The following is a 27,696-nucleotide window of genomic DNA, read 5'->3' as shown; positions in this document are numbered from 1 at the left end:
TCTTTACAGATGTGTTGTCCCAGGTGTGGTCAGCCATGGACCAGAAGATTTTATCCCTCGCAGCAGAGGATCCGAAGAGCCTGCAGGGGTTTCTCGACAGCCTGGAAGAGGATGCAGTGAGTGTTCACAGCTTGTTCTAGGGGCAAGTCTGGAGGGTTAATCTGACCATCTTCCTGAGATGTCAAGAAATGGGAGGATGAAGAGAAAAGAGAGACTGGAGAGCATTTGTGTGTTCACTTGATGCAGATTTGGGTATCAGAGTCGTATTTCAATTTTACTTTTGGGCTGTGGTTGTTGAGGGGACCTAAGATTTGTCTGTGTGCTTTCTCTTGCTATAGAAATTAAATTCATTAGCACAGCCACTGCTATATATAGACCCTGACCCTTTTACTTGGATTTTTTGGTTTGTTTGTTTTTTGGGCCACACCCGGCAGCACTCAGGGGTTACTCCTGGCTATCTGCTCAGAAATAGCTTCTGGCCGGCATGGGGGACCATATGGGATGCTGGGACCCAAACCAACCACCTTAGGTCCTGGATCGGCTGCCTGCAAGGCAAACACCGCTGTGCTATCTCTCCGGCCCCTACTTGGATTCAATTAATTAAAAAAATTTTTGGTCATACCCAGTAGTGCTTAGGGGTTACTCCTGGCTCGATCCAGTTTGACTGTGGCCGTGTGCATGGTACTTGCCCTTCCTGCTGTCCTGTCTCTCCAGCCCCCAGGCAGCCAGCTTTACTGTTTGTCTGTGATTGCAGCTGACGGAGTTTTTCCAGCACCAGGCCTTGAAAGGAAAAGCTGTGGGGGCGCTTCTGAGAGCCATCTTCAAAGGTGGGTGTGATGTGTGGTATTCTGGTTCAAGCTCCCCACCGAGCTGGCCTTGCACACACTTTGCTTACGCTCCTAAGCCGCATTGGGACATTTCCTGTGGTTTTTTTCTTTTCCTTTACATTTTTTTGGTTCTTGTAGTTACTTTTTATTTTGACGTTGTGTCAAACCCGACAGTGCTCAGGGTTTACTCCTGTCTCTGCATTCAGGGATCACTCCTGGCAGGCTCAAGGGATCTTATGGGATGCTGGGGATTAAACCCAGGTCAGCATCATGCAAGACAAATGCCTTTTCCACTGTGCTATGGCTCGAGCCCCTGCTGCCTGGTTTTCCTAGGAAATAAATAGCAGGTCACACAGTCAATTACTGATTGTTGAAGCTCAGCTTCCTCTGGTCCAGTCTCAATCAGAGACTGGATTTGTGCAGCTTTGGGGTACGTGGGGGAGATGGGGAGCTGAGGGTGGTTGTAAGCTCAGTCCCACTGGGACCATTTACCCAAACTCATGAGCTCCTTGGAGTCCCCACCTGGTCGGGTCGGCTCCACTGGTGTGTCTGGCGTTGTCCCTCTCTGACCCTGTGTCTCTTTGTCTTTGCAACCACTACTCTGGAACAAGGTTCACCATGCTCGGAGGCTGCAGGAGCCCTGAGGAGACGTGGGATCTACTCATGCTGCCTGCAGCTGACTGAGTCGGGAGAACTGAAGAGAGACGTGGCTACCGAGGTTGTGGGGCTTCTGATGCTGGAGGTGAGGGGGACATGGCCAGCGGTGGGTGGGGGAGCAAATATGAGGGTCCAGCTCCTCTGAGGGACAACACAGGCACCTTACTCTTTCCCTCAGATCTAGTCTGGTGCCTACAGCAGACACACATGCCGGGCCAAAATGGATTGTGAGCCCATGGTCCAGCAGAGTAGGGGCCCTTGCATGCGTCCCTCTGGGATGGTTCAGGTTCTGGTAGTGGGTCTAGCCATTCTGTGGGACCCTGTGTCTCCAAAGAGGATGCAGGTGCCTCGGCCCCACTGTGTGATGCCCCCCCCCCCCCCGCAGGCCCATCATCTTTCTCGGGTACAGCTGGTGGCGTTGGTACAAGACTGCATCAACGTCGTCCGAGCTGGCAGCCTGAAGACTGGCACGACCCTGGAGCTGCTGCCTGTCCTTCTCACAGTCCTGGCTACCAAAGGGGACGAGCCAACTGCCGAGAAAGGTCACTCGGTGTCTTCCTGTCCCTTTCCACCAACATCCACCACCACCACCACCTGCCCTGCCCACTCGCTCTTGTTTGCTCACAGCCATGTTTCGTGTTTCCAGATGAGCCGAGTGGAGATGAGCAGAAGAAGGAGCTGGTCTCCAGCCTCTGTGCCACCAGGTGGGTCTTGGCCATGGGCACAGTCAGGCCACCCGGAGTTGGTCGCTGGTTTAGAACGGGACTCTGTTTTTTTGTCTGCACTTCCTTGGTATTGGCTCCTGGGAACAGCTTGGCCTCAGTTCCTCCCCAGCACCAAATCTTCCCAGCATGTGGTCTGCTCTGAGTGTTGAGCCCCGGCAATCCACAGATCATTGGTTTTCAAGAAGTGTCTTTTTTTCCTTCCTTTTTTTTTTCTTTTGGTTTTTGGGTCACACCCGGCAGCACGGGCTCAGGGGTTACTCCTGGATCTACACTCAAAAATCGCTCCTGGCAGGTTTGGGGGACCATATGGGATGCTGGGATTAGAACCACCATTCTTCTGCTTGCAAGGCAAATGCCCTACCTCCATGCTATCTTTCCAGCCGCTCTTTTCCTCTTTTTGTGGTTCTGCATGCTGGGGATTAAACCCAGGGCCAGCATGTTTGCTCTTTGGGCCTACACACAAGATCCCCATGTGTATGATTTCCTCCTCAGATGTGTACTTTCTGACTTTCACACTTGATTATGTACCTGGGCTCTCTCTACTTTTGGAGAAACCTGTGCTCTCCAGGAAATTTTGTAACGACCAGGGAGGAGAAAGCAGCGAGAAACCAGAGGGAGAGGGGTAGAAACAGTGTGCCATTTTATTCTTAGTCTGAAGTACACTGCTAGGGATGGGTGGATAGGTGAGTGTTCTGAAAGAGAGATAGGTAATTTACCTGACTGAGAGGGCCAGGAAGTAGGTCGGTGTTTTTAGAGAGAGAACACAGAAAGGTAGAGGCAGGGCAGGCAGCATCTTCAATGCTTTATATCTGGCCAAGACAGGCCAGCAGGCTCTGCTTCACACTCTACCCTAGACCTGTCCCTCCCCGTCAACTGTCACTTTTTCCTCAACTACCCCAGGGTAGGGGGGCATGTTTAGGGTGTCCAGGTTCAATTCCAAGGGCCTTTTCAGGAGGGTGTCTAGGTCCAATTACCATTACAAGAGATTAACTTTATATATCAACAGCATTGCTCTCCACCTTTCTTTTCATCTCCCTCCCCTTCCTCAGTACCTTAGAAATAAAGCCCATTTTTATTCACCCACTGCCAAAAAAAAAAAAAAAAAAAAAAACAATCCAGGGCCTCTCAAACATGCAAGATAAGTGCCTTATTGCTGAAACCTGATCCTAAATAAAGGCCCTTTTTTCTCTTTTATTTATTAATTTGTTTATTTATTTACCTATTTATTGGTTTTTGGGGCCACACCCTATGACACTCGGGTTACTTCTGGCTATGTGCTCAGAAATCGACGGGGGATCGAACCACGGTCTGTCCTAGGCTAGTACTAGCAAGGCAGATGCCTTACCAATCCGCGACACCGGTCTGGCCCCTCATTTTTCTCTTGCTATATCTTGGTAATGTTCTGTAGTTAGTTCTGGCTGTGGCAGGAAACCATGTGGCTTAGCCTGAGCCTCCCACATGCTAACATGAGCTCTCCACAGCCCTTCAGTGACTGTGTGTGTGTGTGTGTGTGTGTGTCTGTGTGTGTGTCTGTGTCTGTGTGGTGTGTGTTTGCATTTGCTTGTTTTTAATCTTGTTGCCCAGTGGTGCCAAATCCAACTTTAATATAATCAGAGTGGCCATTTTGATTTCTCAGTTGTGGAGTAACAGGTCAGCAAAGAGCCATGCTGGGCTTTCATCTCTGTCCTTTCCTTCTCACAGGTGGGGCAAACAGCATGTGGTCCAGCTCACTTCCATGTTTAAGTAAGTGCCCTCCGGCCTGCCCCTACCTCATAGTAATCAGAAAAGGAAGCCATGAGCTCAGGGGACCCCGTGGCCTCCCTGATAGATGTCTGGGAGCCACTGTTTGGTCTTGGAGTGGTTAAACTCTGAAACTCTCGCCCATCTGTTTTTGGCTCTGAAAATGAAAGTGTCTGTGGTCTTCTGTCCCCCTGAGATGACTTTGCTTAGGCAATAGTTTCTGGTCTGTGTCAGGCTCTCTTGAGGAAGAGCCTCGCTGGGGAGGAAGAATCGTGTCTTTCCCGGCTTCTGCTTAGCCGTAGCCTCCCTGCTTTGAATCTTCAGGGATGTGCCTCTGACGCCTGAGGAGCTGGAGACTGTGGTTGAAAAGGTGCTGAGAATGTTCCCTAAGATAAGTCTGCAAGAGATCCCACCTCTGGTATATCAGCTGCTGATCCTCAGCTCTAAGGTGCGAGCCAACTTGCCGTGACTCAGTTTCTCTCTGCCTCTGAGTGTGTGTATGTGTGCGTGCGCATGCACGAGAACAACAACGTGGTTCTTTCTTGCTGGGGGGCAGAGCATTCAGCGCATGAGTGACACAGCCAGTCCTGGTTTGTCTCAGACCAGAAGTATTCTTTCGGCTCTTGGTTGGGTTTTTTTATTTTGGGGTCACAACCCAGTTCTCAGGAGTTATTTCTGGCTTTGTGCTCCGGAATCACTCCTGGTAGGCTTGGGGGACCCTGTGGGATGCCAGGGATCGAACCTGGGTTGGCCATGTGCAAGGCAAACGCCCTCCTGCTGTGTTATCACGTTGGCCCTTTGGGTTGGGTTCTATTTCCCCACGTTCTACCTGCAACTCCTGTGTGCTGAGTGGGTGGATGGAGCACTCCGGAGACGAGCTGGATGGAACAGCTGTGGACACCTGCACTGAGGACACTTTGTCTATCTGTATTTCAGGGTAGCAGAAAGAGGGTTTTGGAAGGAATCATTGCCTTCTTCGACGAGCTCGACAAGCAGCACAAGGCGGAGCAGTGCGGGGACGAGTGAGTGCTAGTGGGGCACAGAGATGACACTGTGACTCCCTGTCACTTCCTGCTCCTGTGACTCCTGCAGCCCACTTACACCACCTCACTTCTGTGAGGTGCTCCCGACCCCACATCTGGAGAGGGGACGGGTCCGCTAGGCCCAGAGGATCATTCCCTGCCACCCTGCACCTGACTGGGCTCGCCCTGTCTATGTGCATGACCAGACCAGACTGCCTGCTGTCTCTTCCAGACTCCTGGATCTGATGACGGCGCCGTCAGGGGAACTGCGCCATGTGGAGGGCACTGTCATCCTGCACATCGTGTTTGCCATCAAGCTGGACCATGAGCTCGGCCGAGAACTTCTCAAACACTCAAAGGTTTGCTACAGATGCTTGGGGCGGGCTGGGGCCTTGGTGGGCAGTGCAGGTCACCTGGCCCTCTCCCTCCCTTCTCAAGCAGTGCTGGGGACCCAGATGCTGCCATTGGTCTGCACTGATGTCCTGGGGGACCAAGCTCGGCACCTCCCATGTGCAAACATGAACTTGGCAGTGCTCAGGGCTTACTCCTGGCTCTGTGCTTGGGACTCTATGGGGGTGCTGAAGGTCAAACCGGGTTGACCACGTGCCAGCTGGCCTTCCCTCTCTATACTTTTTTTGGGGGGCACCCCCATCAGTGCACAGGGTTTACTCCTGGCTCTGCGCTTAGGGATCACTCCTGGAAAGCTCAGGGGTTGCCAGGGATCGAATCTGGGTTGGCCGCGTGCAAGCAAACACCCTCCCTGCTGTGCTATCACTCTGGCCCTGAGACCTCCTCTCCGAGTCATCCCTATGGTGGGTTAGACACAGGTTGTGATTCCGGCTCTGCCCGCCACAGGCCGCACAGCTCGGGGACATCACCTTGGGACCCTTCAGCATTGCTCTCCTGCTCTCGGTTGCCCGAATTCAGCGGTTTGAGGATCAGGTTTGTCATCAGCACTTGGGTCCTTCTGGGATGGGTGAGGAGGCCCTAGCCTGCTGCTGGGGACCCCAGACCCCCTTTCCCCATGGTGTGGGTATATATGTGTACAGGCTTATATATTACGCATGTGAGTACATGCTATTGTGTATTCACGTGTGACTCTGTGTGTATGTTGTATTGCATTTGTATTCAGATGTATATACATGTCTGTATAGTTTGGGAGGCTGTCTATTTGGGGCTATGTGTCTGTGATGTCTGAGTTTGGAGGTCTGGGTGTGTGTATGTATATTCATGTGTGTGACTTTTTGCCTTTCTGTTTTTGTGTGTGCGTGTCTCTGCATATCTTTTATTTTTGGGGGGTGTGTGCCTACACATCTTTTTTGGATATATGTCCATTTCTGTGTGTCCCCATGTCTGTGTGTTTTGGGTATGTGTGTGTGTGTGTGTGTATGGGTGTGTCTGTTCTGGAGGGTATGCTTTTGGAGTGTGTCATGTTTGGCAGTGTGTGTCTCTGGAGATGTGTGTATGTTTGTGGTATATGTGTGTGTTTGGGGGTGTGTCTTTTGGGCATGTCTGTGTTTGGGGGGGTGTATGGGTCTTTACACGTTTGGGGTGTGTATATTTGGGGGAATGTGTGTGTACATTCATGCCCTGTCTCACAGGAAGTATGTTCCTCTGAGGCATATGGGCTCACACCCATCTCTGGGTGTCCTGCCTGCGGTGAGGTGGAAATAATGGTCCCAGAGCATGACCTGGACCCCAGCAGCTTCGTGACAGCGAACCCAGGGTGCGGCTCTGATTTTGCCCCCATTGTTCCCTTTCCCCGGAACCAGGTGTTTGACCTTTTGAAGACTTGGGTTACCAGGAGCTTCAAGGACAGTCAGCTGCTCCGGGCTTCCAAGTTCCTCCAGAACCTCTTCCCGCATCGCACCTGCGCCTCATCTATCCTCTTGGAAGTAGTGAACAACAGGTGAGCTGGGGTCCCTCCTTTTATTAGAAACCCTGGGCTGTTGTGGAGTCACGTGGTAGAAGTGAGTCCTGTTTCCCTTTCCACTCTTCCTACTCTTTACTGGCCCAAGCGAGCCATGACGGACTATGTAGGTCAGTAAACTCTTTAAGTTTACTCTGAGACTGGGGTGCTGAATGAGCTGTTTCACACAACTGACAAGTGGTGTTAGCCAATTCTGTTTATTTTTTTTTTTGGGGGGGGGCATACCTGACTGTGCTCGGGGTTACTCAGCCAATTCCCTTTAAAGACAAATTAAGGTTGCCTAAAAGATAGCATGGAGGTAAGGCATTTGCCTTGCAATCAGAAGGTCGGTGGTTCGAATCCCGGCATCCCATATGGTCCCCCATGCCTGCCAGGAGCGATTTCTGAGCATAGAGCCAGGAGTAACACCTGAGCGCTTCCAGGTGTGACCCAAAAACAAACAAACAAAAAAGACAAATTAAGAGGCCACAGAGAACATAGTGGCACAGAACACTGGCTATGCACACAACAGACTTGGATTTGCTTCCCAATATCTTCATAGGGTACCCTAAGTCCACTAGGAGATTTCCCTCAGTGCAAGGCCTGAAGTCAGCCCTGAACACTGCTGGGACGGGACTTCAAATCCCAAATAAAATTAAAACACCGAAAAGACGCATCATCATCCAAGGTCATTTAAGTTTTAGGCTGTCTGTCAGCTATAACCTTCTACTGCCCCACACTTTCTTGGTGGAGGAAATGCCTTTTTTTTTTTTTGGTTTGTTTTTGTTTTTTGGGCCACACCCGGCAGTGCTCAGGGGTTACTCCTGGCTGTCTGCTCAGAAATAGCTCCTGGCAGGCACGGGGGACCCTATGGGACACCGGGATTCGAACCAACTACCTTTGGTCCTGGATCGGCTGTTTGCAAGGCAAATGCCGCTGTGCTATCTCTCCGGGCCCAGAAATGCCTTTTTTTAAAAGGCCTCTTTATGCTGGAAACCCTTCGAGGCTGCTCTCTTGGCTGGTTCTGAGAATCCTGATTCGGATTTGTGGCCCAGGAGTCCAGAGCCAGCTCGACCTGTTGGCACATTTGAACCCTCCATTGTCATCTTCCTGGGCAGCTCTTTTCTCTGCTATATATCATTGTCTCCTTTTAGTTACCCCAACACACTCTCCTGTTGGATCCAAGAAGCAGGTCAAAGCTCTGGGAATTCCTCACCCTTTTCCCTCTCCCTGTAACATGCTGCAAAGTTGTGTCTGGCTGTTAACACTCTGCTGCCCCTTGGGTCCTTCAGATCCAATGGTTGTTATACTTCAACATCTCTGCCCTCTTGTGTTTTTGAAGATTCTCTACTTTCTGGGTTTTCCTAGGATTTCATGTGTCTTTCCCATGACTGGTCTACCTGGATTTGGTTGTTACTATTATTATTGTAGAATTGCATATTAATTATAGAGTCCTGGGGGCCAGAGAGATAGCATGGAGGTAGGGCGTATGCCTTGCATGCAGAAGGATGGTGGTTCGAATCCTGGCATCACCAGGAGTGATTTCTGAGCATCGAGCCAGGAGTAATGTCTGAGCACTGCCGGGTGTGACCCCAAAACCAAAAATAAATAAATAAATAAATAAATAAATAAATAAATAAATAAATAAATAAAATAATACACTCTAGCCACCATGTGTGGCCTTTAGGCTAACTTTTTATTTCTTTTTTCTGGGGGGGGTCACACCTGGCAGCGCTCAGGGGTTACTCCTGGCTCTATGCTCAGAAATTGCTCCTGGCAGGCTCGGGGGACCATATGGGATGCCGGGACTTGAACCACCGTCCTTCTGCATGCAAGGCAAATGCCCTACCTCCATGTATTCTCTCCAGCCCCGACTTTTTATTTTATTTTGGTTTTTGGGTCACACCTGGCAGCGCTCAGGGGTTACTCCTGGCTCTATGCTCAGAAATCGCTCCTGGCAGGCTCGGGGGACCATATGGGATGCTGGGATTTGAACCACCATCCTTCTACATGCAAGGCAAACACCTTACCTCCATCTGTCTCTCCGGCCCCTAGGCTAACCTTTTAAACAGCCTCTTAAACTGCTCTGGATTTAATCCTGAATCTGCCATCTCTCCATGCTGCCTACTTCTTTTATTTTTTTTTGGCCACGCCCAGCAGTGCTCAGGGGTCACTCCTTGCTGTCTGCTCAGAAATAGCTCCTGGCAGGCACGGGGTCCATATGGGACACCTGGATTCAAACCAACCACCTTTGGTCTGGATCGGCTGCTTGCAAGGCACTGTGCTATCTCTCTGGGCCCCATGCTGCCTACTTCTGATCAGGCTTCTTGCTGAAGCTCTCTGATTTTTCCTCTGAATCCTCTTTCTGTCCCTGAGGCAACCCTTTTGTTACCTTCCATAGACCCCTCCCAGCAGTGGGCTGGTCTGACCAGCAGGTAATAGCATTTTGCCCTTGGAAGGGGTTATAATTATTATTACTATTATCATTCCTCCCTGCAAGAAAGATCATGGAGTTTCTTGGCCAGGTGGCAGAAAAGGGGAAACAGAAGAGCCTGTGATGCGGCCTTGGGGAGATGTAAACAGGACTCGGCTTTCTGCCCCTGCAGTGCCCACGGCTGGGATCACGTGACTCAGGGTCTGCTGCATTTGGGCTTCCTGTTCATGGACACCTACGGGCCAAAGAAGGGATGTGAGGGGAAACCTGTGGAGAGTAGTGTGATCCTTGCCAGGACGCCAGGTCATCCTGCGTGCAAGCTGGGTGCTAGTATCCTGCTGGAGACCTTCAAGGTAAGGCTCCTTTTTTTTTTTTCTTTGGTTTTTGGTTTTTGGGTCACACCCGGGATTGCTCAGTGGTTACTCCTGGCTGTCTGCTCAGAAATAGCTCCTGGCAGGCACGGGGGACCATATGGGACACCGGGATTCGAACCAACCACCTTTGGTCCTGGATCGGCTGCTTGCAAGGCAAACGCCGCTGTGCTATCTCTTCGAGCCCACGGATAGTCATTTAATTAACAAGGTCTTTGACCTTGTGTGGCAGGAATCACCCTTTCTTATTCAACCTGGATCTCAGAGTTCTGAGTCCCCATCACCATGGGAACTGCCTTTGTGCCGCACTTCTCTGTCTGTGGGACCAAGAGCCATCTTTCACTCACCTCCAAACCAGATTGGTGCATGGCCGCACTCTCTGGCTGACCCCTAGCGCAGCTCCTCCTTCCCTTTCTTCTCTCTAGATCCACGAGCTGGTCCGACAGGAGATCCTGGAGCAAGTCTTCAACAGGGTGGTGACCCGAGCATCTGCGCCCATCAGTCATTACCTGGGTACTGGACCTGCGAGATTCGGGGGCCCTGGGGGGAGAAAAGCTCTTGTTGGCTTACCAGGCCCATGAGATGTAAGTCTACTCCCAGGGCAGAGGGTGTCAGAAAGGAAAAGGCAGATGAGCTCACTGGGCGTGCAGTGGTCTCGAGTCATCTGCTCTGTGGGTACCGGTTTTTGCCCACCATGCTGGGCCCTAGTCTGGGCTCCTGGCCCTGGTCTGAGCTTCACTGTGCCAGCTCAGTTCATGTCCCCCAGTGCAGCATTCCTGGCCAGTGCTTGCTCGGTTCTTTGAGCCCTTTGAAACTCCGATGACCTGCCTGGGTCGCTCATGACTATCCTCTCCTTTCCCTTACCCAGCCAGGCCTGCTTTATTTCTCTGCTGCAAACACCCACTTTTGGGGAGGTTCTGTCACTTATGCACCCCTTTTCCCATCCCACTCTAACTCTTGGTAGTTTTCATCTCTTTGTATCCCCACTGTCCAGGGGTTGAATGTTTGCCATGATCTCTGTGTATGATGGCAGCTGACTTACTTTTTTTGGTTTTTTTGTTTTCTTTTTGGTTTTTGGGTCACACGGTGGTGCTCAGGAGCTCTGTGCTCCTGGCAGGCTCGGGAGATCATATGGGATGCCGGGAATCGAACCAGGATCTATCCAATGTTGGCCCCATGCAAGGCAAACACCCTACCGCTGTGCTATTGCTCTGACCCCGCTCTAAACTCTTTTTTTTTTTTTTTTTGGTTTTTGGGTCACACCCGACAGTGTTCAGGGGTTACTCCTGGCTCTATGCTCAGAAATCGCTCCTGGGGCCGGGAAGGTGGCGCTAGAGTTAAGGTGTCTGCCTTGCAAGCGCTAGCGTAGGACGGACCGCGGTTCGATCCCCCGGTGTCCCATATGGTCCCCCCAAGCCAGGAGCGATTTCTGAGCGCATAGCCAGGAGTAACCCCTGAGCATCAAACGGGTGTGGCCCAAAAATCAAAAAAAAAAAAAAAAAAAAAGAAATCGCTCCTGGCAGGCACGGGGGGACCATATGGGACGCCGGGATTTGAACCATGGACCTTCTGCCTGAAAGGCAAACACCTTACTGCCATGCTATCTCTCCGGCCTCGAACTCTTTTTTTTTTAACCCCCTTTTTTTGGGGGGGTCACACCCGGCAGCGCTCAGGGGTTACTCCTGGCTCTACACTCAGAAATAGTTCCTGGCAGGCTTGGGGAGCCACATGGGATGCCAGGATTTGAACCACTGTCCTCCTGCACGCAAGGCAAACGCCTTACCTCCATGTTATCTCTCTGGCCCCCTGAACTCTTTCTTTTGCCTGTATATGGCTGTTTGCAACATATGGCACTCACTCATTGAGAAAGGACACCAAGCACAGCACATACCGTCTTTGTGTTCTGGAGAATCTTTCTTCACTTATCTGAGACTCTCCCACAGACCTGCTTTCCAGCATCGTCACCTACGCGCCCTTGGTCCTTCACAGCTGCTCTTCGAAAGTCATAGAAACCTTCGACTATTTGTCCTTCCTGCCCCTCCCAACGGTCTACGGGCTGCTGAGGGCAGTGCAGGTAGGATTCCCACCCAACCCAGGGGACTTCCACAAACCCACCCTGAGTGGGCTCTCTGTTTGGGGGACTTGGCGGTTCAAACTAGACCATTCCTGGCTCTGCTCAAGGTGGTTGGCTGAGTGCAGGGCAAGTCTCTCGTCCCCATACTGCTGCCCGCCCAGAGCAGATTCTCTAGACTTAACCTGCATCTGAGCAGTGTTGTCTCGCTGTCTCCTTAAATGCTGTTCAATTGTACCTCACACGGGACACGATCTCCAGCTCTTGTCTAGTTTCTGCTGTCTTTATTTGTGCTTTCCTCCTTTCTCATAACTCAGTTTTTGTGTTAAAATGCGCTGAGGGCACACGGCTGACCCAGGATGGACTTGGATTTGATCCCTGGCATCCCATATGGTCCCCTGAGCCAGGAGCTATTTCTGAGTGCATAGCCAGGAGTAACCCCTGAGCGTCACCGGGTGTGGCCCAAAAACAAAAACAAAAAAAAATGCGCTGAGGGATTTGTTGTTTTGGGAGTGCCCAGGAATGGTTCCTAATTCCTGCCAGTGACTGCTGTTTCCAGCCCTCTTAGAAAATTATTGATAATACAAGTCCAGTTCATGAGAGTTGTTTCTAGCCTCCCTTGTCCTAAGAAAATGATCAGAAACTTGAGTCCAGCAAACAGAAAGATTTTCCCGCTTAGTTTTGTGAGAGTGTTTTTTTTTGGGGTCACACCCAGCAGCGCTCAGGCATTACTCCTGGCTCTAGGCTCAGAAATCATTCCTGGCAGGCTCGGGGTCCATATGGGATGCCGGGATTCGAACCACCGTCCTTCTGCATGCAAGGCAAACAAACGCCCTACCTCCCTGCTATCTCTCTGGCCCCGTGAGAGTGTTTAAGACTGGGCTCCTCAAACTTTTTAAACAGGGTCACTGTCCCTCAGACTGTAGTTTAAAAAAATATATGAACAATATTGGCCCATGGCCCTCGTTTGAGGACCCCTATTCGAGACTGAGAGAAAGAGTTGAGAGACAGGGGAGGGGAGTCGGAGAGTGTGGTGCATGTCCCACACATGTGCACTGCAGCCTGGGATGAGTTGCCTAATGAGCAGAACAGGCAGCAGTGACAAAAACACCTGGATAAATGTCCTTGGTGGGCTGCACGGGCTGTAGTTTGAGGACCCCTAGATTAAGACTTTCCTGCTAAGTTTCGTGAGAATGTTTAAAACCTTCCTGCTTAGTTTCCTAAGAGCATTTCAGGAACACCTCGTCCTTGCTACTGAGCGTCAGAGGCATAGAAACATGCGTGAGGGGCCGGAGAGATAGCGTGGAGGTAAGGCGTTTGCCTTTCATGCAGAAGGTCATCGGTTCAAATCCCGGCATCCCATATGGTCCCCTGTGCCTGCCAGGAGCAATTTCTGAGCCTGGAGCCAGGAGTAACCCCTGAGCACTGCCGGGTGTGACCCAAAAAAAAAAAAACACACACACACACAAAAACCCCCAAAAACATGCGATAACCTGAGAGCCCTCCTGGGCTCTCTCCCTTTGCAGCCGCTTCTGAAGGTCAGTGTGGCCATGCGAGACTCGTTGATCCTGGTGCTCCGGAAGGCTATGTTTGCCCGGTGAGTGGCACCCACCAGCGGCCCATGAACATGCATTGTATGGCGGGCAGCATGCAAGTGACCCATGGGCTCTACCTCCATGCTTGAAGTTGCCCCGGCTTCTTCAGACTCATAAAGCCCTCAACCTTGTTTGTACTGAGTTGGCCCGGTCGCACACAAGCATACTGCCATGGGGGATGGGGGACAGAATGATGTGGGGAGGGGAGCTTAGCTGCATCTCCCTTCTGCAGCACAGACTCCTGCTGCCTCCCTGCTTCCTTGTCCATGTGCTTGTCCCATGAGCACTGCCTGGCCTGCCCCTGGACTCCTGGTTCTGAGCCACACCCTGCTTACTCTCCATTTCGCCCACTAGGCAGCTGGAGGCCCGCAGGGCAGCGGTGGCTGGTTTCTTGCTGCTCCTGAAGAGTTTCAAGGTGCTGGGTAGCCTCGCCTCTTCCCAGTGCAGCCAGTCCATCGGCACCAGCCAGGTGAGGCCTCACACGCCATGACTTAGGAGCTAGGGCTGAGCCAGCTAGGGTGAAGCCGAGGACGAACAGGGCATAGGGCCTGGGACCAGATCCGTTTCCTTTCATGCTGCCCCAACCATTTGGAGCAGGGGTCTCAAACTCAATTTACCTGGGGACCACAGGAGGCAAAGTCAGGTGATCCTAGAGTGCAAAGTCAGTAGTAAGCCTTGAACATTGGGGGGTGTGACCCAAACAACTAAAACAAAACAAAACAAAAAAAGATTCCTCTAGGGCAGGGCCACAAAATGTTGTACAGAGGGCCGCAAATGGCCTGCGGGCCGAGAGTTTGAGACCCCTGATTTGGAGCCTTGAGTTCAACATGGGCACTGCCCAGTCTGGGTGGACTCGTGCCGTGGGCAGAGATGCCCGAGTTGGACAGTGCAACAGGAAAGCAAGACTGGCATGCACGGCTCAGGAATCCCCCCTTGTTATCATGCGGAGCTGTTTCGGGTGTAGTTGGATTCAGTGAAATGATTCAGACATCACTAGTGGGGGCCGGAGAGCTAGCACAGTGGTTGGGCGTTTGCCTGGCATGCAGCTGATTCAGAACGTACTGTGGTTCGAATCCCGGCATCCCATATGGTTCCCCCGTGCCTGCCAGGAGCAATTTTTGAGTGCAGAGGCAGGAGTAATCACTGAGCACTGCTGGGTGTGACACAAAAACAAAATCATCACCGGCAGCATCTTTTGCCTTTTTTTTGGGTGTGGGGAGCTTGAGATTGAAGCTGGGGCTTAAAACACAAAGAGCATCTGCAGCATCTCCCAGTGTCTCCCAGCATCCCAGCACCTCCCACCTCTGAGCTCGTGTCCCCATCCTCTCCCTTGCTACTTTTCTAGTTTTTGTTTGTTTGGTTTTGATCCATACCAGCGATACTTAGGGGTTACTCCTAGTTCCGTGGTCAGAAGTTATTCCTGGCAGTCTTGAAGGACCCTATGGGATGCCAGGGATTGAACCTGGGTCAGCTGCATGCAGGGCCAGCACCCTCGCAGCTGTGCTATGGCCCCAGCCCCCTTGCTGCCTTTTTGAGATTAAATGGCTTACATTCATGGCCAGAGATAGCTCTCGGACAAATTGTGTTAGGTGCTGTGCTGGATACTTTAATTCACAGTCCTTAACTCCAGCCAGACTTGGTCTCATTGGCCTCAGTATCCTTGCCGCCCCCCCCCCCTCCCCCGATCTCCCAGAAATGTTGGCAAACCTGCTTTCTCTCTCGCAGGTCTGTGTGGATGTCCACAGCCGCTACAATTCCGTAGCCAATGAGACCTTCTGCCTGGAGATCTTGGACAGTCTGCGGCGATGCCTGGGCCAGCAGTCCAACGTGCGTCTCATGCTCTATGAGGTATGTCTGCACCGGGACCCCACCCCAAGCTTCAGTGAGCGTTTTCCTGGTAGTAACATCAGTTGGATTTTTTGTTTTATTTTGTTTTGTTTTGATCACACCTGGTGATTCTCGGGGTTACTCCTTGCGCTATGCTCAGGAGTCCCTCCTGAAAAGCTCAGGGACCCAGGACCTCAGGGATGCCAGGGATCGAACCCAGATTAGTTGCACGCAAGGTAAATTCCCTCCCTGGCATGGTATCTCTCCAGCCCTAAGTAACATTATTTCTGATGCCAGACTATCGATTTCTCTATTTTATCATCATATATGATTTGCAAAACATGACAGATGTGTTGGTGGTATTTAACGTGGTTGGGACCAGTGATTGTTGGTGGTGGGTCCAAAGTTTAAGGTGATGTCAGAATAAGAGAAGCTGTGAAATCACCCCACACACCCTATTTTCAACTCCAGGTAAACAGGTCTGAAGCAGGTAGCTGTGAAGAATTTTTTTTTGGGTTTTTTTGGGGGCCACACCCGGTGATGCTCAGGGGTTACTCCTGGCTATGTGCTCAGAAATCGCTCCTGGCTTGGGGGACCATATGGGACACCGGGGGATCAAACCACAGTCTGTGCTAGGCTAGCACAGGCAAGGCAGACACCTTACTACTTGCGCCACCACTCCAGCCCCAGCTGTGAAGAATTAATAAACCAAGCTAGTCAGGAGACAATCATGGGTTTAGTTGGCTTCTTGCCTCATGATCCCTCTTTGCATGCCAAGCCAAACCGAAGCATCTTTTTATTTTACCAGTACAAATTTGCCAGGAGGGGGAGGGTTGAGTGTATCCAGGTGGACTTTTTTTTTTTTTTTTTTTTTTGTTTTTTGTTTTTTGTTTTTTGTTTTTGGGCCACACCCGGCAGTGCTCAGGGCTTACTCCTGGCTGTCTGCTCAGAAATAGCTCCTGGCAGGCACGGGGGACCATATGGGACACCGGGATTCGAACCAACCACCTTTTGGTCCTGGATCGGCTGCTTGCAAGGCAAACGCCACTGTGCTATCTCTCCGGGCCCCCAGGTGGACTTTTATAGGGAAGTCAAAGGGCTTGTTGAAAAGAAAGAGAAGAGAGGGGCCAGAGAGATAGCATGGAGGTAAGGCGTTTGCCTTATATGCAGAAGGTCGGTGGTTAGAATCCCGGCATCCCATATAGTCCCCTGAGCCTGCCAGGAGCGATTTCTGAGTGTAAAGCCAGGAGTAACCCCTGAGCACTGCTGGGTGTGACCCAAAAAACAAAAAAGAAAGAGGAGAAGAAAAGAAAAAAAAAGGGAAGGGGCCGGAGAGATAGCACAGTGGTAAGGCGTTTGCCTTAGACGCAGGACGGTGGTTCGAATCCCGGCCAGGAGCGATTTCTGAGCATAGAGGGAGTGAAACGTAACATTCTCTGGGAGCTGGGTTGAGGTTTTATTATCCCAGAGTTCTCAGAAGGGAAAGGGAATTCCCATTTCCCTATCCAGCAAGGACAATGGAAGTATTTTCAGTCGTATCGATCCGCAGTAAATAATCCACACAGACAAGAGGGTAATAAGAGGCAAGAAGGCCGGACACAAAACCCTTTACCAACTAGCCAGCTGCTCCAAATCCCTGTCTACTTTTCCTCCTATTTATTCAGATCCAAACAGCGCCCCCTACCTAAAAAGGGAGGAGGCGGAAAAGCAGGCAGAGAGTACAGATACTAAAGAGAAATATAAAAGCCTCTTGGTACCTTTGTTTTGGGTAAAAGCAAGATGTGATGTAACAAGAAGCTCATTTCTTTTGGGGTGGTTCTAAGCCACACTCATCGACCACCCAGAGCTTACTCCTGGCTCCGCACTCAGGAATTACTCCTGGTAATGCTCAGGGGACCCTATGGGATACCAGGGATTGAACCTGGGTCGGCCACGTGTAAGGCAAATGCCCTCCCTGCTGTGCTATTGCTCTAGCCCAAGTGAAGCTCTTGCCATTTTCCCACGTTTAGTCTGGATGGTTAGATATTTTAGGTTTTGAAATTTGCAGGGATCATCTCTGTTTTATTTTCAGTGGGCATATTTTGGCCCTCCCTTTGTCTTGAGACTAACTCCTTTTGTCTCAGAGTTGGTTCTCTTGTTGGGACTTGGTTTATAGCTGTTTTCTCAAGGGACACGGGAGCTCCCGAGATAAGACTCAGGGTACGAAATGATAGCACAGCGGTAGGGCATTTGCCTTGCATGCGGTTGACCCAGGATGAACCCCAGGTTTAATTACTGGCTTCCCATATGGTCCCCCGAGCCTGCCAGGAGCAACTTCTGAGTGCAGAGCCAGGAGTAACCCCCGAGCACCACTGGGTGTGGCCCCAAAACCAAAAATAAATAAATAAATAAATAAGAGACTCAGAGTACAGAGCTCAGAGAGACCATCTCTGAAGGGTGAAAGAGAGAAGGTGCTATGAAAGGATTTAGACTGGGAATGATCGGGAGCACCTCCCAAGTTTTTCTTCCCCTCTAGGTAAAGGGGACTCAGAATGTACAGGCAAATTACGGTTACAGTTTGCTCAGGGGACACTCTTCTGGAGGCTCTAGGGGGTGCTGGAGATTGAACCTGGGTCAGCATCATGCAAGACGAATGTCTTCCCTGCTTTGCTCATTCCATCCACTTACCTGAGCGATTTTACTTTGGAGAAGGAGAAGGGGTGGGTGAGAAAGTAGCCTGTTCTCTCTCATAATGTGGGGCTGGGGGCCAGGAGGCCTTTTAGAGCCCAAATGGGCCTGGATAGAATGTCCTGCGAAGGCCTCTTTAGGGAGGAGAGAGGGGAAGCTGGGGTGCCCCATGGAGCATTGCAGGGCTGATCCGAGTCTTCCTTCCCCAGGAGGGAACATCTGGCCCAGCCTTGTAGCACTTTCTGTGGGTCTGGGCCCTGTTTTTAGTCATCAGCGATCTCCTCTCCTTCCCTTCCCTTCCCCTCTCGCTTCCCCTCTGCCCGACTTCCCCCTGGCAGCCGTGTCTCCATGTCGCTCCCTCTGTCCTGACATTTCCCAGCGGCACGTCTCCCGGCACTGGCATTGCTGACATCTCGTGTTTGTTCTCTGCCCCCACCCAGGGCTTCTGTGACGTCCTCCGCCGGAACTCGCAGCTGGCAACCTCAGTCATGCAAACTCTGTTCTCCCAGGTACCATCTCCTGTGAGGGGCACAGCCAGCCATGTTCAGGGCTTAGTTCTGGCAGTCTTGGGGGCATTGCATGGGGTGTAAGGATCGAGCCGATCATTACAGGATAAGGATCCCTTTTTTTTTTTTTTTTTGTTTTGTTTGGGGGGGGGTTCACACCAGGTGGTGCTCAAGGGTTACTCCTGGATCTATGCTCTAGGCAGGCTCGAGGGGGGACCATATAAGATGCTGGGAATCGGGCCCGGAGAGATAGCACAGCGGCGTTTGCCTTGCAAGTAGCCAATCCAGGACCAAAGGTGGTTGGTTCGAATCCCGGTGTCCCATATGGTCCCCTGTGCCTGCCAGGAGCTATTTCTGAGCAGACAGCCAGGAGTATCCCCTGAGCACCGCCGGGTGTGGCCCAAAAAACAAACAAAAAAAAAAAGATGCTGGGAATCGAACTGGGGTCCGTCCTGTGTTGGCTGCATGCAAAGCAGACTTCCTACCGCTGTGCTATTTCTCCGGCCCAGGATAAGGATCTTCATCCTGCTTCTTCGTCCTCAACACTTCTCTCAGTCTTGCATCCCCCATCTGCGCTGCATCCTTCTCGGGCTGTAATTCTTTGTCACTCTGCTCTGTTTTCTGGCATTTCGTTGTCATTGATTTCAGGGTCTCTAGCTTTCAAGAATTAGGTTGGGGTGTTTGCCTGCCTGCCTGGGATGGCACCCCCCCCAAATAAAATCAACAAGCCCCTATAAGAAGTTTTCTTGGGGCCGGGCGGTGGCGCTGGAGGTAAGGTGCCTGCCTTGCCTGCGCTAGCCTAGGACGGACCGCGGTTCGATCCCCCGGCGTCCCATATGGTCCCCCAAGAAGCCAGGAGCAACTTCTGAGTGCATAGCCAGGAGTAACCCCTGAACGTCACAGGGTGTGGCCCAAAAACCAAAAAAAAAAAAGTTTTCTTTCTGACCATCTGTGTTTCTTCAAAGTTGCTTGACCGGTAGGCCCAAGGGTAGATGCTTTTTGCCACTTCCAGCTGTAAAAAATAAACTTCACAGTTGGTGCCCTGGGGAACATGTATGAGCCCTGTGTCTGTCCTATTATGAGCCCCATGTCTGTCCTGCCACACGCAGCTGCAGCTGTACTACGAACCCGATCCAGATGTGCTGCCGCCCCTGAAGCTCGAGGCTTGTGTGGTGATCCAGGGGGGCCAGGCCTGCCTGCAGGAACCACTGGTGAGCCTGGAGCCCCCTGAGACCCTACCCGGCGGGGAGGCCCTTTTCCCGGCCCCGTCCACTGTCCTTTGTAGACCTTCCCTGTCCATCTCGCGTGTTTGGTGGCAACAACCTTCGAGTGAGACTGAGCCTGGCTCTGGCCATCTCCATTGAGGGGTTTGCTCCTTCTCTCCCCCCTCCCACAGGACTCACTCCTGTGCTGCATCCAGCAGTGTCTGGCCTGGTACAAGGCCAATGTGACACTGCTCCAGCAGGGCAGCGGGCATGACGCAGAGGAGGATGGGGACGAGGACCAGGATGGCTTCTACCAGGCCCTCGATGACATGTTCGAGTCCCTCACACGGAGGATGGTCAAGAGTGAGCTGGAGGACTTAGAGCTGGTAGGTGCTCGTCCCTGCTGAATTCATCCACGTGGGAGTTTGAGTCCCTCAAACTGGAGCAAGTGCCCCTCTGAGCCTGCCTCCCATCTAGACCAGCCTCTTTATTCTCATGTTTTAGTTTTTGGCCCACACCTAGCCTTGCTCAATGCTGACTCCCGGCTCTGTGCTCAGGAATCACTCCTGGCAGGTTCGGGAGACCCTGTGGGATGCCGGGGATTGAAACCCAGTTGGCCACGCACAAGGCCAATGTCCTCCTTGCTGTGCTGTTGCTCTGGCCCCAGCCTCCTCTTTCTTTCCCCGGGGATTTGTGTCTTGTAGGACAAATCTGCAGATTTTTCGCAGACCACTGATGCTGGGCTCAGAAACAGCCTCTGCGCATCTCTGGTGATGGGCGTCTGTGAGGTGCTCATGGAGTATAATTTCTACGTTGGTAACTTCAGGTGAGCTGGTGTGGTCCTAGGCCTGGGCAGCTCATTTCCTGTCGCTCTACGCTTTGTCCCATCCGAGCTTTAGTTTCCCGGGCCCTATCATTGGGAGCCATCGGGGAATGCTGTCAGCACTGCATGGGGTGACCACGGGCTGGACCGTCCACTCGGCCCCCAGTGAAGGTTGGCGTGGGGATACAGTCCAGCAACTACTTGAGGGTACCTGGACCTGAACTGGTGGTGCCCAGTCGTGGCTGTGGGGACACAGATGTTGGGGCTTGATTTCAGATACCTCATAGCTGTTTGTCCTCCCTTATTTCAGCCCCTGCAATGGGCTACGCAGTGTGCAACCCCAGTGTCACATAGCTGTGGACAGTCTGTGTACCGAGAACACAGCAGCACATGCAAGGCTGGCTGGCAGCCTGCAAACCACCTTTCATTCATCCTTGTCTGGACCCCTATAGCTGAAAGCTCCTGGTCTCCCTAGGCCAGTTTAGTGGAGGTGCTGCAGTCAGGCATGTGAACTGCAGTCACTGGCGGTCAAATGTGCACAGAGAAACACACACACCCACCTTGGCAGTCCAGTGTACGGATGGACAGACATACACACCCCAGGCAGGCGAGTGGACAGGCGGATGGATACACACAGACACACTGACATGCATATGGATGGGCACATAGAAAGACATGCACACACTTGAGGAAGTACACACCCACATACTCCAGGTGGTCAAGTTTGGACAGACAGTCCATGCAGACACAGAGACATGTGCACACACACACACACACACACACACACACACATCAGATGGTCAAATGTGTGGACGAATGGACACAGAGACACACACTGGCCTTGCAGATGGACAGACATATACACCCTTGCCCCATCTCTCCCCCCTGCAGCAAGAGCAAGTTCGAGGAGATGCTGGGCTTGTTTGCATGCTACAGGAAGGTCTCGGATGTCCTGAGTGAGAAGACGGGGAAGGGCCGGCCGAAGAGTGGCAGCAAAGCCCATGAGAGCCTCTTGTCCCTCCGCTTCCTGGCTGACCTGCTCACTGCCCTCTTTAGGCAAGACCCACCAGCTGGCACGGGACAGGGACTATGTCCCGGGAGGCCAGCAGCTGGGGTGGTGGCATCGTGCTAGGGGTGCTTGGTGAGGACCGGGAAGACACAGGAGAGAACCAGAGTGCGCAGCAGCAGGATGTAGGCACTGCTGGTGACCCCTCCCGGTGTCTCACAGGGACAACACACAGAGCCACCAGGAGAGCCTGTCGGTGCTGCGGGCCAGCGGGGATTTGGAGCGCTATGCGGTGCAGGTGGCCCTGCAGAAGCTGCAGCAGCTCCAGGACTTGGGTTGCATGGGCAGCCCCAACGGCCAGAGCCCTGAGAAGCTCTTCCAGCATGTCTGTGCCATCACTCGGTGAGCACCTGGCTGTTTCCGTGGCCGGGGCTATCCTGTCTTATTTGCTGGGTCCCGGGGTGACCCAAGGCCGGATCGGACCGTCTCCCTGCAGGGTGCTCCTGTGGCATTACACATCTGTCCCTACGACCGTGGAGGAGTCAGGCCGGGGCCGGGAGCGCGGCAAGAGCGTGTCGCTGCTGTGCCTGGAGGGGCTGCAGACCGTGTTCAGGCTCCTGGAGCACTTCCACCCTCCCAAGGTCCAGCAGTTCTTAAGTGCACTAGGTGGGTGACTGGCCTGTAGCGGGGGCAGGTGCAGGTGGGGCTTGGCTTCCCCAGAGCCATCCTGGGAGGTAGTTGCCGCTGGCTGCTTCCTGGGCAGAGCACTTGTGTCCATTCCCTTGTGCAGAGGTCACGGAGGAGGGTGCCGAGGCAGAAGTCAGCGTCACCCAGAGGGCCGCCTTCCAGATTCGCCAATTCCAGGTGGGGAAAACACACACACGAGAGTGTGTCAGACTCTATAAACAGCATGGAGCGTCCAGGCCACTTTCTGACATCCCTGAATGTCCCACCCTCAGAGGGCCCTGCTCAACCTTCTTAGCCTCTCAGAGGCCGATGCGAGCGGCCGTGAGGCCCTGCTGTTGGTGAGCATTCTGTCCGGCCTGTGCAAGCTGCTAGAGCCCAGCTCTCCACAGGTAGGCAAGATGCCATACAGGGGGAACCCCTATTCCCAGGCCCTATGCCCCAAAGTGGGTGTGTCAGTGCTGGAGGTGGGCACAGAGTTAGGGGCTGCCAGAAAGCGTGTGTGACCCAGAGTGGTGGGAACGAACGTGGCCTGTCTAGGCCTGATGGGGGACCATGGACATTTGGGGGTGGTCCCCTTCTTGTCTAGCTCATGGCTCTTTTCTTTGGGGGGTCATACCCAGCAGCTCTCAGGGGTTACTCCTGGCTACAGAGCTCAGAAATTGCTCCTAGCAGGCTTGTGGGACTATATGGGATGCAGGGAATTGAACCGGGGTCCGTCCGGTGTTGGCTGCGTACAAGGCAAACCAATGCCCTACAACTGTGCTATCGCTCTGGCCTGAGCTCCTGGTTCTTAACTCGTGCTCGTTCTCTAGTTCACACAGATGCTGACCTGGACTATGAACATCTGCAAGGAGAAGAGCTGCAGTGAGTCTTGGGGGTGGGGTCTGAGAGCGGCTCCTTGCCTGAGACCCTCCTGGGCCAGAAACTCCTGATGTACCTCCCACCTTCCCTGGGTTGCCTGCGAAATGCTCTTCTATGCCCAGGGGTTGGGGGTCCTAGCATGGGGTGTGGAGGCATATAGGAAACCTGACTGATGTGCTTAGACAAATGTCAGGGACAGGGAGGCCATGGCTGTAAGTCCTGAGCTGGCCCTGCCTCCTCCCCAGAGGACTCAGCCCTCTGCAAGGCCCTTCTGAGTCTGCTGCTGTCCCTGCACTCGCTCTGCAAGAGCCCCGCGGCCCTGCTGCGAGACCTGGCCCAGGACATCCATGGGCATCTGGGCGATATTGACCAGGTAGGGGCCTTGCTGGGGGTGTCCAGGAACTCCCCCTTCTTTTTTTTGGGGGGGGGTCACACCCAGCAGCTCTTGGGGTATTTCTGGCTTTGCACTCAGAAATTGCCCTTGGCGGGATTTAGGGGACCATATGGGATGCCAAGAATCTAACTGGGGTCAGTCCAGGGTTGGCCGAGTGCAAGGCAAATGCTCTACAGCTGTGCTATTGCTCCGGCCCACTCCTTCCCTTCTTGCCGCACCACTGCCTCTCACCCCTGTTCCCCCCAGGACGTGGAGGTGGAACAGACCAACCACTTTGCCGTGGTGACCCTGAGGACGGCCGCCCCAGCTGTGTGTGTGAGTGCTGCACCCCTGCCTGGTTCTGCTGCCCCTGCCCACCCGACCCCATTGTCCTGCTCCTGCCACCAACCATGCAGCCCCATCCTGCCCTTTGCAGCTGCTGGTGCTGAGTCAGGTGGAGAAGGTGCTGGAGGAGGTGGATTGGCTGACTGTGAAGCTCAAGGGACAGGTCGGCAGGGAAACAGTGTCAGGTGAGTCAGCCTGGGCATCCAGGATGGCACCCCAGTCCTCTAGCCCGTCTATGTACTCATGTAGTGTCACATTTTCTAGGAGACTGGTTGAGGTTTGATTCCCACAAAGCTTCCAGGGAAGGAAGGCAGTTCCCATTCCCCTGTCCACCCAAGACAGGGGAAGTAGTTCCCTGTAGATCCGCCATACATAATCCACACAGACAGGATGGTAAAAAGAGACAAGAAGGTTGAACACAAAATCCTCTGCCAACCCACCAGCTGCAAAAGAATCCCATCCTCCTAGCTTAACTCCTTTTTATTCAGATCCAAACAGTGCCCCCTACCTGAAAGGTCAAAGATGGGAAAGCAGGCAGGGAAACATAATACCAAAGAGAAATATTATGAAAGCCTCTAAATACTTATCAAGTCCCCCCTTTTTAGTATTAAAAATATAATACAACGCGCTAAATAAGTAACATACCCTAAAAGTACAAGGGAAGCCTAAGCTAACAAAGGGCAGCAGTTTGCATAGGCGCATTATAAGGAAGATATAATGAAAAACTTCTGGTTTGGGGGTCACACCCAGCAGTGCTCAGGGTTTACTCCTGGCTCTATGCTCGGAAATCACTTCTGGCAGGCTCGGGGGACCATATAGGATGCCGGGATCCGAACCACTGACCTTCTGCATGCAAGGCAAACACCTTACCTCCATGCTATCTCTCCAGCCCCTGTAATGAAAAACTTCTAAACCTAAAGACAGGGTGTACAAAACCAGAATCAATTATAAGCTCTTCGCCGTCACCCTACACCTACAGACCTGCAGGCCAAAGAGGCTGCAGGCACAGAGTTGAACCAAGAAAGGCCTCACCAGCACCCACCACTCTAGGACTTTATCGTTAATAATTAATACCACATGCATGCGTGCATCAGGGGGAAGTGCTTTGAGCTGAGTTTCTAGGGCACGGGAGAGCTGGAGTGTGTGCATCTGTCTGTGTGTGTCCTTTGAGCTGGGTTTCTGGTGTGCGGGGCAGCTGCCCCCTCGGATCGAGCACACTGCCCTGCTCCTGGCTGGTCAGGTTTGTGTCTGTTTCCCGTTGCCTCTCTTCCCCCTGGGGACTGAGCCTGTCTCCTCCACAGAGGAACTGTTGCAGGCAGCGGAGAAGGCCGCAGTTGTGCAGCTGGGCACCCTGCTCACGGCTTTCCATGAGCTGCTGCAGACGGCGCTGCCATCAGGGGGATGCGTGGATGCCCTGCTGAGGGGCCTGTGCAAGATGTACACCATGCTGACTGCACTGGTCAAATATGTGAGTGGACAGCCAGGACCCTACAGGGCGGGTTCCTTCCAAAACCTTCCTAGACCTTCCATCTCGTTTCTTTGCTTTTGGGCCTTGCCCATCGATGCTCTGGAACCCTATGGAATGCTGGGGATCAAACCCTGGTTGGCTGTATGCAAAGCGAACACCCTCCCCACTATGCTATCACTCTAGCCTCCCTTTTGTTGACGTTTGTTTTTTTTTTTTTGTTTTGTTTTTTGTTTTTTGGGCCACACCCTGTGATGCTCAGGGGTTACTCCTGGCTATGCGCTCAGAAGTTGCTCCTGGCTTCTTGGGGGACCATATGGGATGCCGGGGGATCGAACCGCAGTCCGTCCTAGGCTAGCGCAGGCAAGGCAGGCACCTTACCTCCAGCGCCACCGCCCGGCCCCTGTTGACGTTTGTTGATGACTGTGCTCTGTGCTAAGGAGCTACCCTCCATGCCGGACAGTCGAGCCAGCACCACCCACTATACTCTCCCCAGCCCCAGAGGTGCTGGTGGTGGCTTTGGAAGCTACTCCCAGCTCTGTCTGGGGAACTATGTTAAAAAGCAAACAGACTCTCATTGTGCAGCTGGGGCCCAGAGCATGTCCCTCTGCAATTTTTTTTTTTTGTTTTTGGGTCAGCGCTCAGGGGTTACTCCTGGCTCTATGCCCGTGCCTGGCTGGCACGGGGGACCATAGATGCCGGGATTCGAACCACCATCCTTCTGCATGGAAGGCAAACGCCTTACCTCCATGCTATCTTCTCTGGTCCCCCTCTGCAATTTTTTTTTTGTTTGTTTGTTTTTGGGCCACACCCGGCATTGCTCAGGGGTTACTCCTGGCTGTCTGCTCAGAAATAGCTCCTGGCAGGCACAGGGGGCCATATGGGACACCGGGATTCGAACTAACCATCTTTGGTCCTGGATCGGCTGCTTGCAAGGCAAACACCGCTGTACTATCTCTCCGGTCCCCCTCTGCAATTCTTGAGTGAGCTTGTCTCCTCTTCCTGCCTCTGGGGTGTCCTTCTCTGTCCCCTGTGTTTCCAAGGTACCCCCCTGAATTGGCCACCCTCTCAGTCCATCCAGGTGTGTCAGGGCTCCAGGGGGATTCCCAAGAACATGGAAAAGCTGGTGAGTTGGACATCTTTCTCGGGGAAATGGTCACTCGGTCTTTCCCTACCTGGGAGAGTTCAGTGGGTCGTGAGTGGAGTTGGGGTGCGGCAGCCGCTCCTAGTGGCTCTTGACCAACTGGTCCCGGTGGCTCACTGCAGGTGCTAGAGACTGGTTTCTCAGGCCCTGCTATGCTGGGGACCTTGAGGTATCCCCACAGAGCTCAGGGGCCTTATGGAGCCTGGGTCCTCCCAGTGATGTGGCCCCTTGCGACCTGTTGCAGGTGAAGCTGTCAGGCTCTCACCTGACCCCCGTCTGCTACTCCTTCATCTCCTACGTGCAGGTCAGTGTGCCCTGAGCCTGGGAACAGGGACTAGCCATTGCCGCGCCCCCCTCCCCCCCAGTTCTCTGTGGGGGGAGAAACAGCCTTTCTTGCCCCATTGGCCACACTCAGGGCCACTGCTCAAGCCTGAGTTGGGCTGGCAGGATGGGGAACTCAGGAACATGCCCTGTGTCTCTCCCGCAGAATAAGAAGAGCTTCCAGACGAAAGGGGAGAAGGGCAAGGAGAAGGGCACAGAGGCCACGGCCATGGTGAGTCCCATGGGATGGGACATGCGGACACCCCAGCATTGATCCCCGGTACCATGAGATCCCAGGGTAGGCAGACAGTTGTCCAGGGGGCCAGTTTTGTCCACCCTTAGCCCAAAGCAGAGCATTGACCATGTGCCAGGATTCGAGCCCAGCCTCCCACTCGTGGTCTGGCTTCTTGGAAAAAAAAAAACAAACAGCTGCCTATTGGGAATGTAGTATTCTGTGCAGCATCGTGATGAGCCACATGCCCTTTAACCCCTGAGAAGGGGCAGGAAGTGGGGCCCCACATGCCCCAGAGCACAGCAGACCCCGCGGCTGCAGCCTTACAGGCTGTCTCCCCACCCCAGGCCCGAGCTCTCCGGGAGACCAAGCCCATCCCCAATCTGATCTTCGCCATCGAGCAGTATGAAAAGTTTCTCATCCTGCTCTCCAAGAAGTCTAAGGTAAGCTGCGATGGGCCCCAGAACTCGGGCATGGCTGGGAGAGCCAACCTGTTATAGCTTCGCTCTCGCACATCCAGGTCAACCTTATGCAGCACATCAAGCTCAGCACATCCCGAGACTTCAAGATCAAAGGCAGCGTCCTGGACGCAGTGCTCCGTGAGGAGGAGGAGGAAGAGGAAGAGGAGGAAAAGGAGGAGGAGGTGACTTCCAGCCCCCTTCTCCACGGCGGGAAAGCAGGAGGCAGACACAGGGTGGGGCAGTGAGGAAGGTCTGGAGTTTATTCTCGATGCCTCAGTGTCCCCCCATCCCCCCTCACCCCTCTCAGGGCACCGAGGAGCCGGAACCCTCCAAGGCAAAGAGGAAAAGGAAATCCTGAGTCAACAGCGTGAGCCTGGGGGCTTGTCAGCACTGATGCCCGTCCCACCTAAGGCACCTGGTTG

The 27,696-nt window shown here is 53.0% G+C and overlaps 1 protein-coding gene across 1 annotated transcript; it reads left to right on the top strand.

Annotated features, from left to right (window-relative positions):
* The first annotated feature begins 12 nt into the window (after positions 1–12).
* On the top strand, positions 13–27,647 carry FANCI (FA complementation group I). Its single transcript, XM_049783247.1, has 37 exons — positions 13–116; positions 755–827; positions 1,439–1,569; positions 1,870–2,036; positions 2,141–2,188; positions 3,911–3,952; positions 4,274–4,397; positions 4,886–4,971; positions 5,204–5,330; positions 5,827–5,913; positions 6,744–6,880; positions 9,487–9,667; positions 10,111–10,198; positions 11,629–11,759; positions 13,283–13,353; positions 13,706–13,820; positions 15,077–15,199; positions 18,286–18,354; positions 19,461–19,562; positions 19,748–19,942; positions 20,261–20,382; positions 21,271–21,435; positions 21,608–21,787; positions 21,882–22,051; positions 22,176–22,249; positions 22,345–22,461; positions 22,885–22,936; positions 23,179–23,306; positions 23,574–23,642; positions 23,743–23,878; positions 24,971–25,119; positions 26,189–26,242; positions 26,505–26,564; positions 26,748–26,813; positions 27,161–27,256; positions 27,334–27,456; positions 27,582–27,647. Exons 1-37 carry the CDS (start codon positions 36–38, stop codon positions 27,630–27,632), a joined length of 3,990 nt encoding a protein of 1,329 aa, XP_049639204.1. The 5' UTR covers positions 13–35; the 3' UTR covers positions 27,633–27,647.
* Positions 27,648–27,696: the final 49 nt, after the last annotated feature.

The sequence above is a fragment of the Suncus etruscus genome, chromosome 11, assembly GCF_024139225.1.
Source record: "Suncus etruscus isolate mSunEtr1 chromosome 11, mSunEtr1.pri.cur, whole genome shotgun sequence".
Lineage (NCBI taxonomy): Eukaryota > Metazoa > Chordata > Mammalia > Eulipotyphla > Soricidae > Suncus > Suncus etruscus.
The sequence above is the reverse complement of the archived record's forward strand: the minus strand, read 5'-3'. Positions and strand labels throughout refer to the sequence as shown.

Bases quoted from the DNA above. Each gene is read 5' to 3' on its own strand.
- FANCI (XM_049783247.1), top strand. From the start codon at position 36: ATGGACCAGAAGATTTTATCCCTCGCAGCAGAGGATCCGAAGAGCCTG. The intron at 19,563-19,747 runs GTGAGCCTGGAG...CCCCTCCCACAG, and splicing joins CCTGCCTGCAGGAACCACTG to GACTCACTCCTGTGCTGCAT. The intron at 26,814-27,160 runs GTGAGTCCCATG...TCCCCACCCCAG, and splicing joins GCACAGAGGCCACGGCCATG to GCCCGAGCTCTCCGGGAGAC.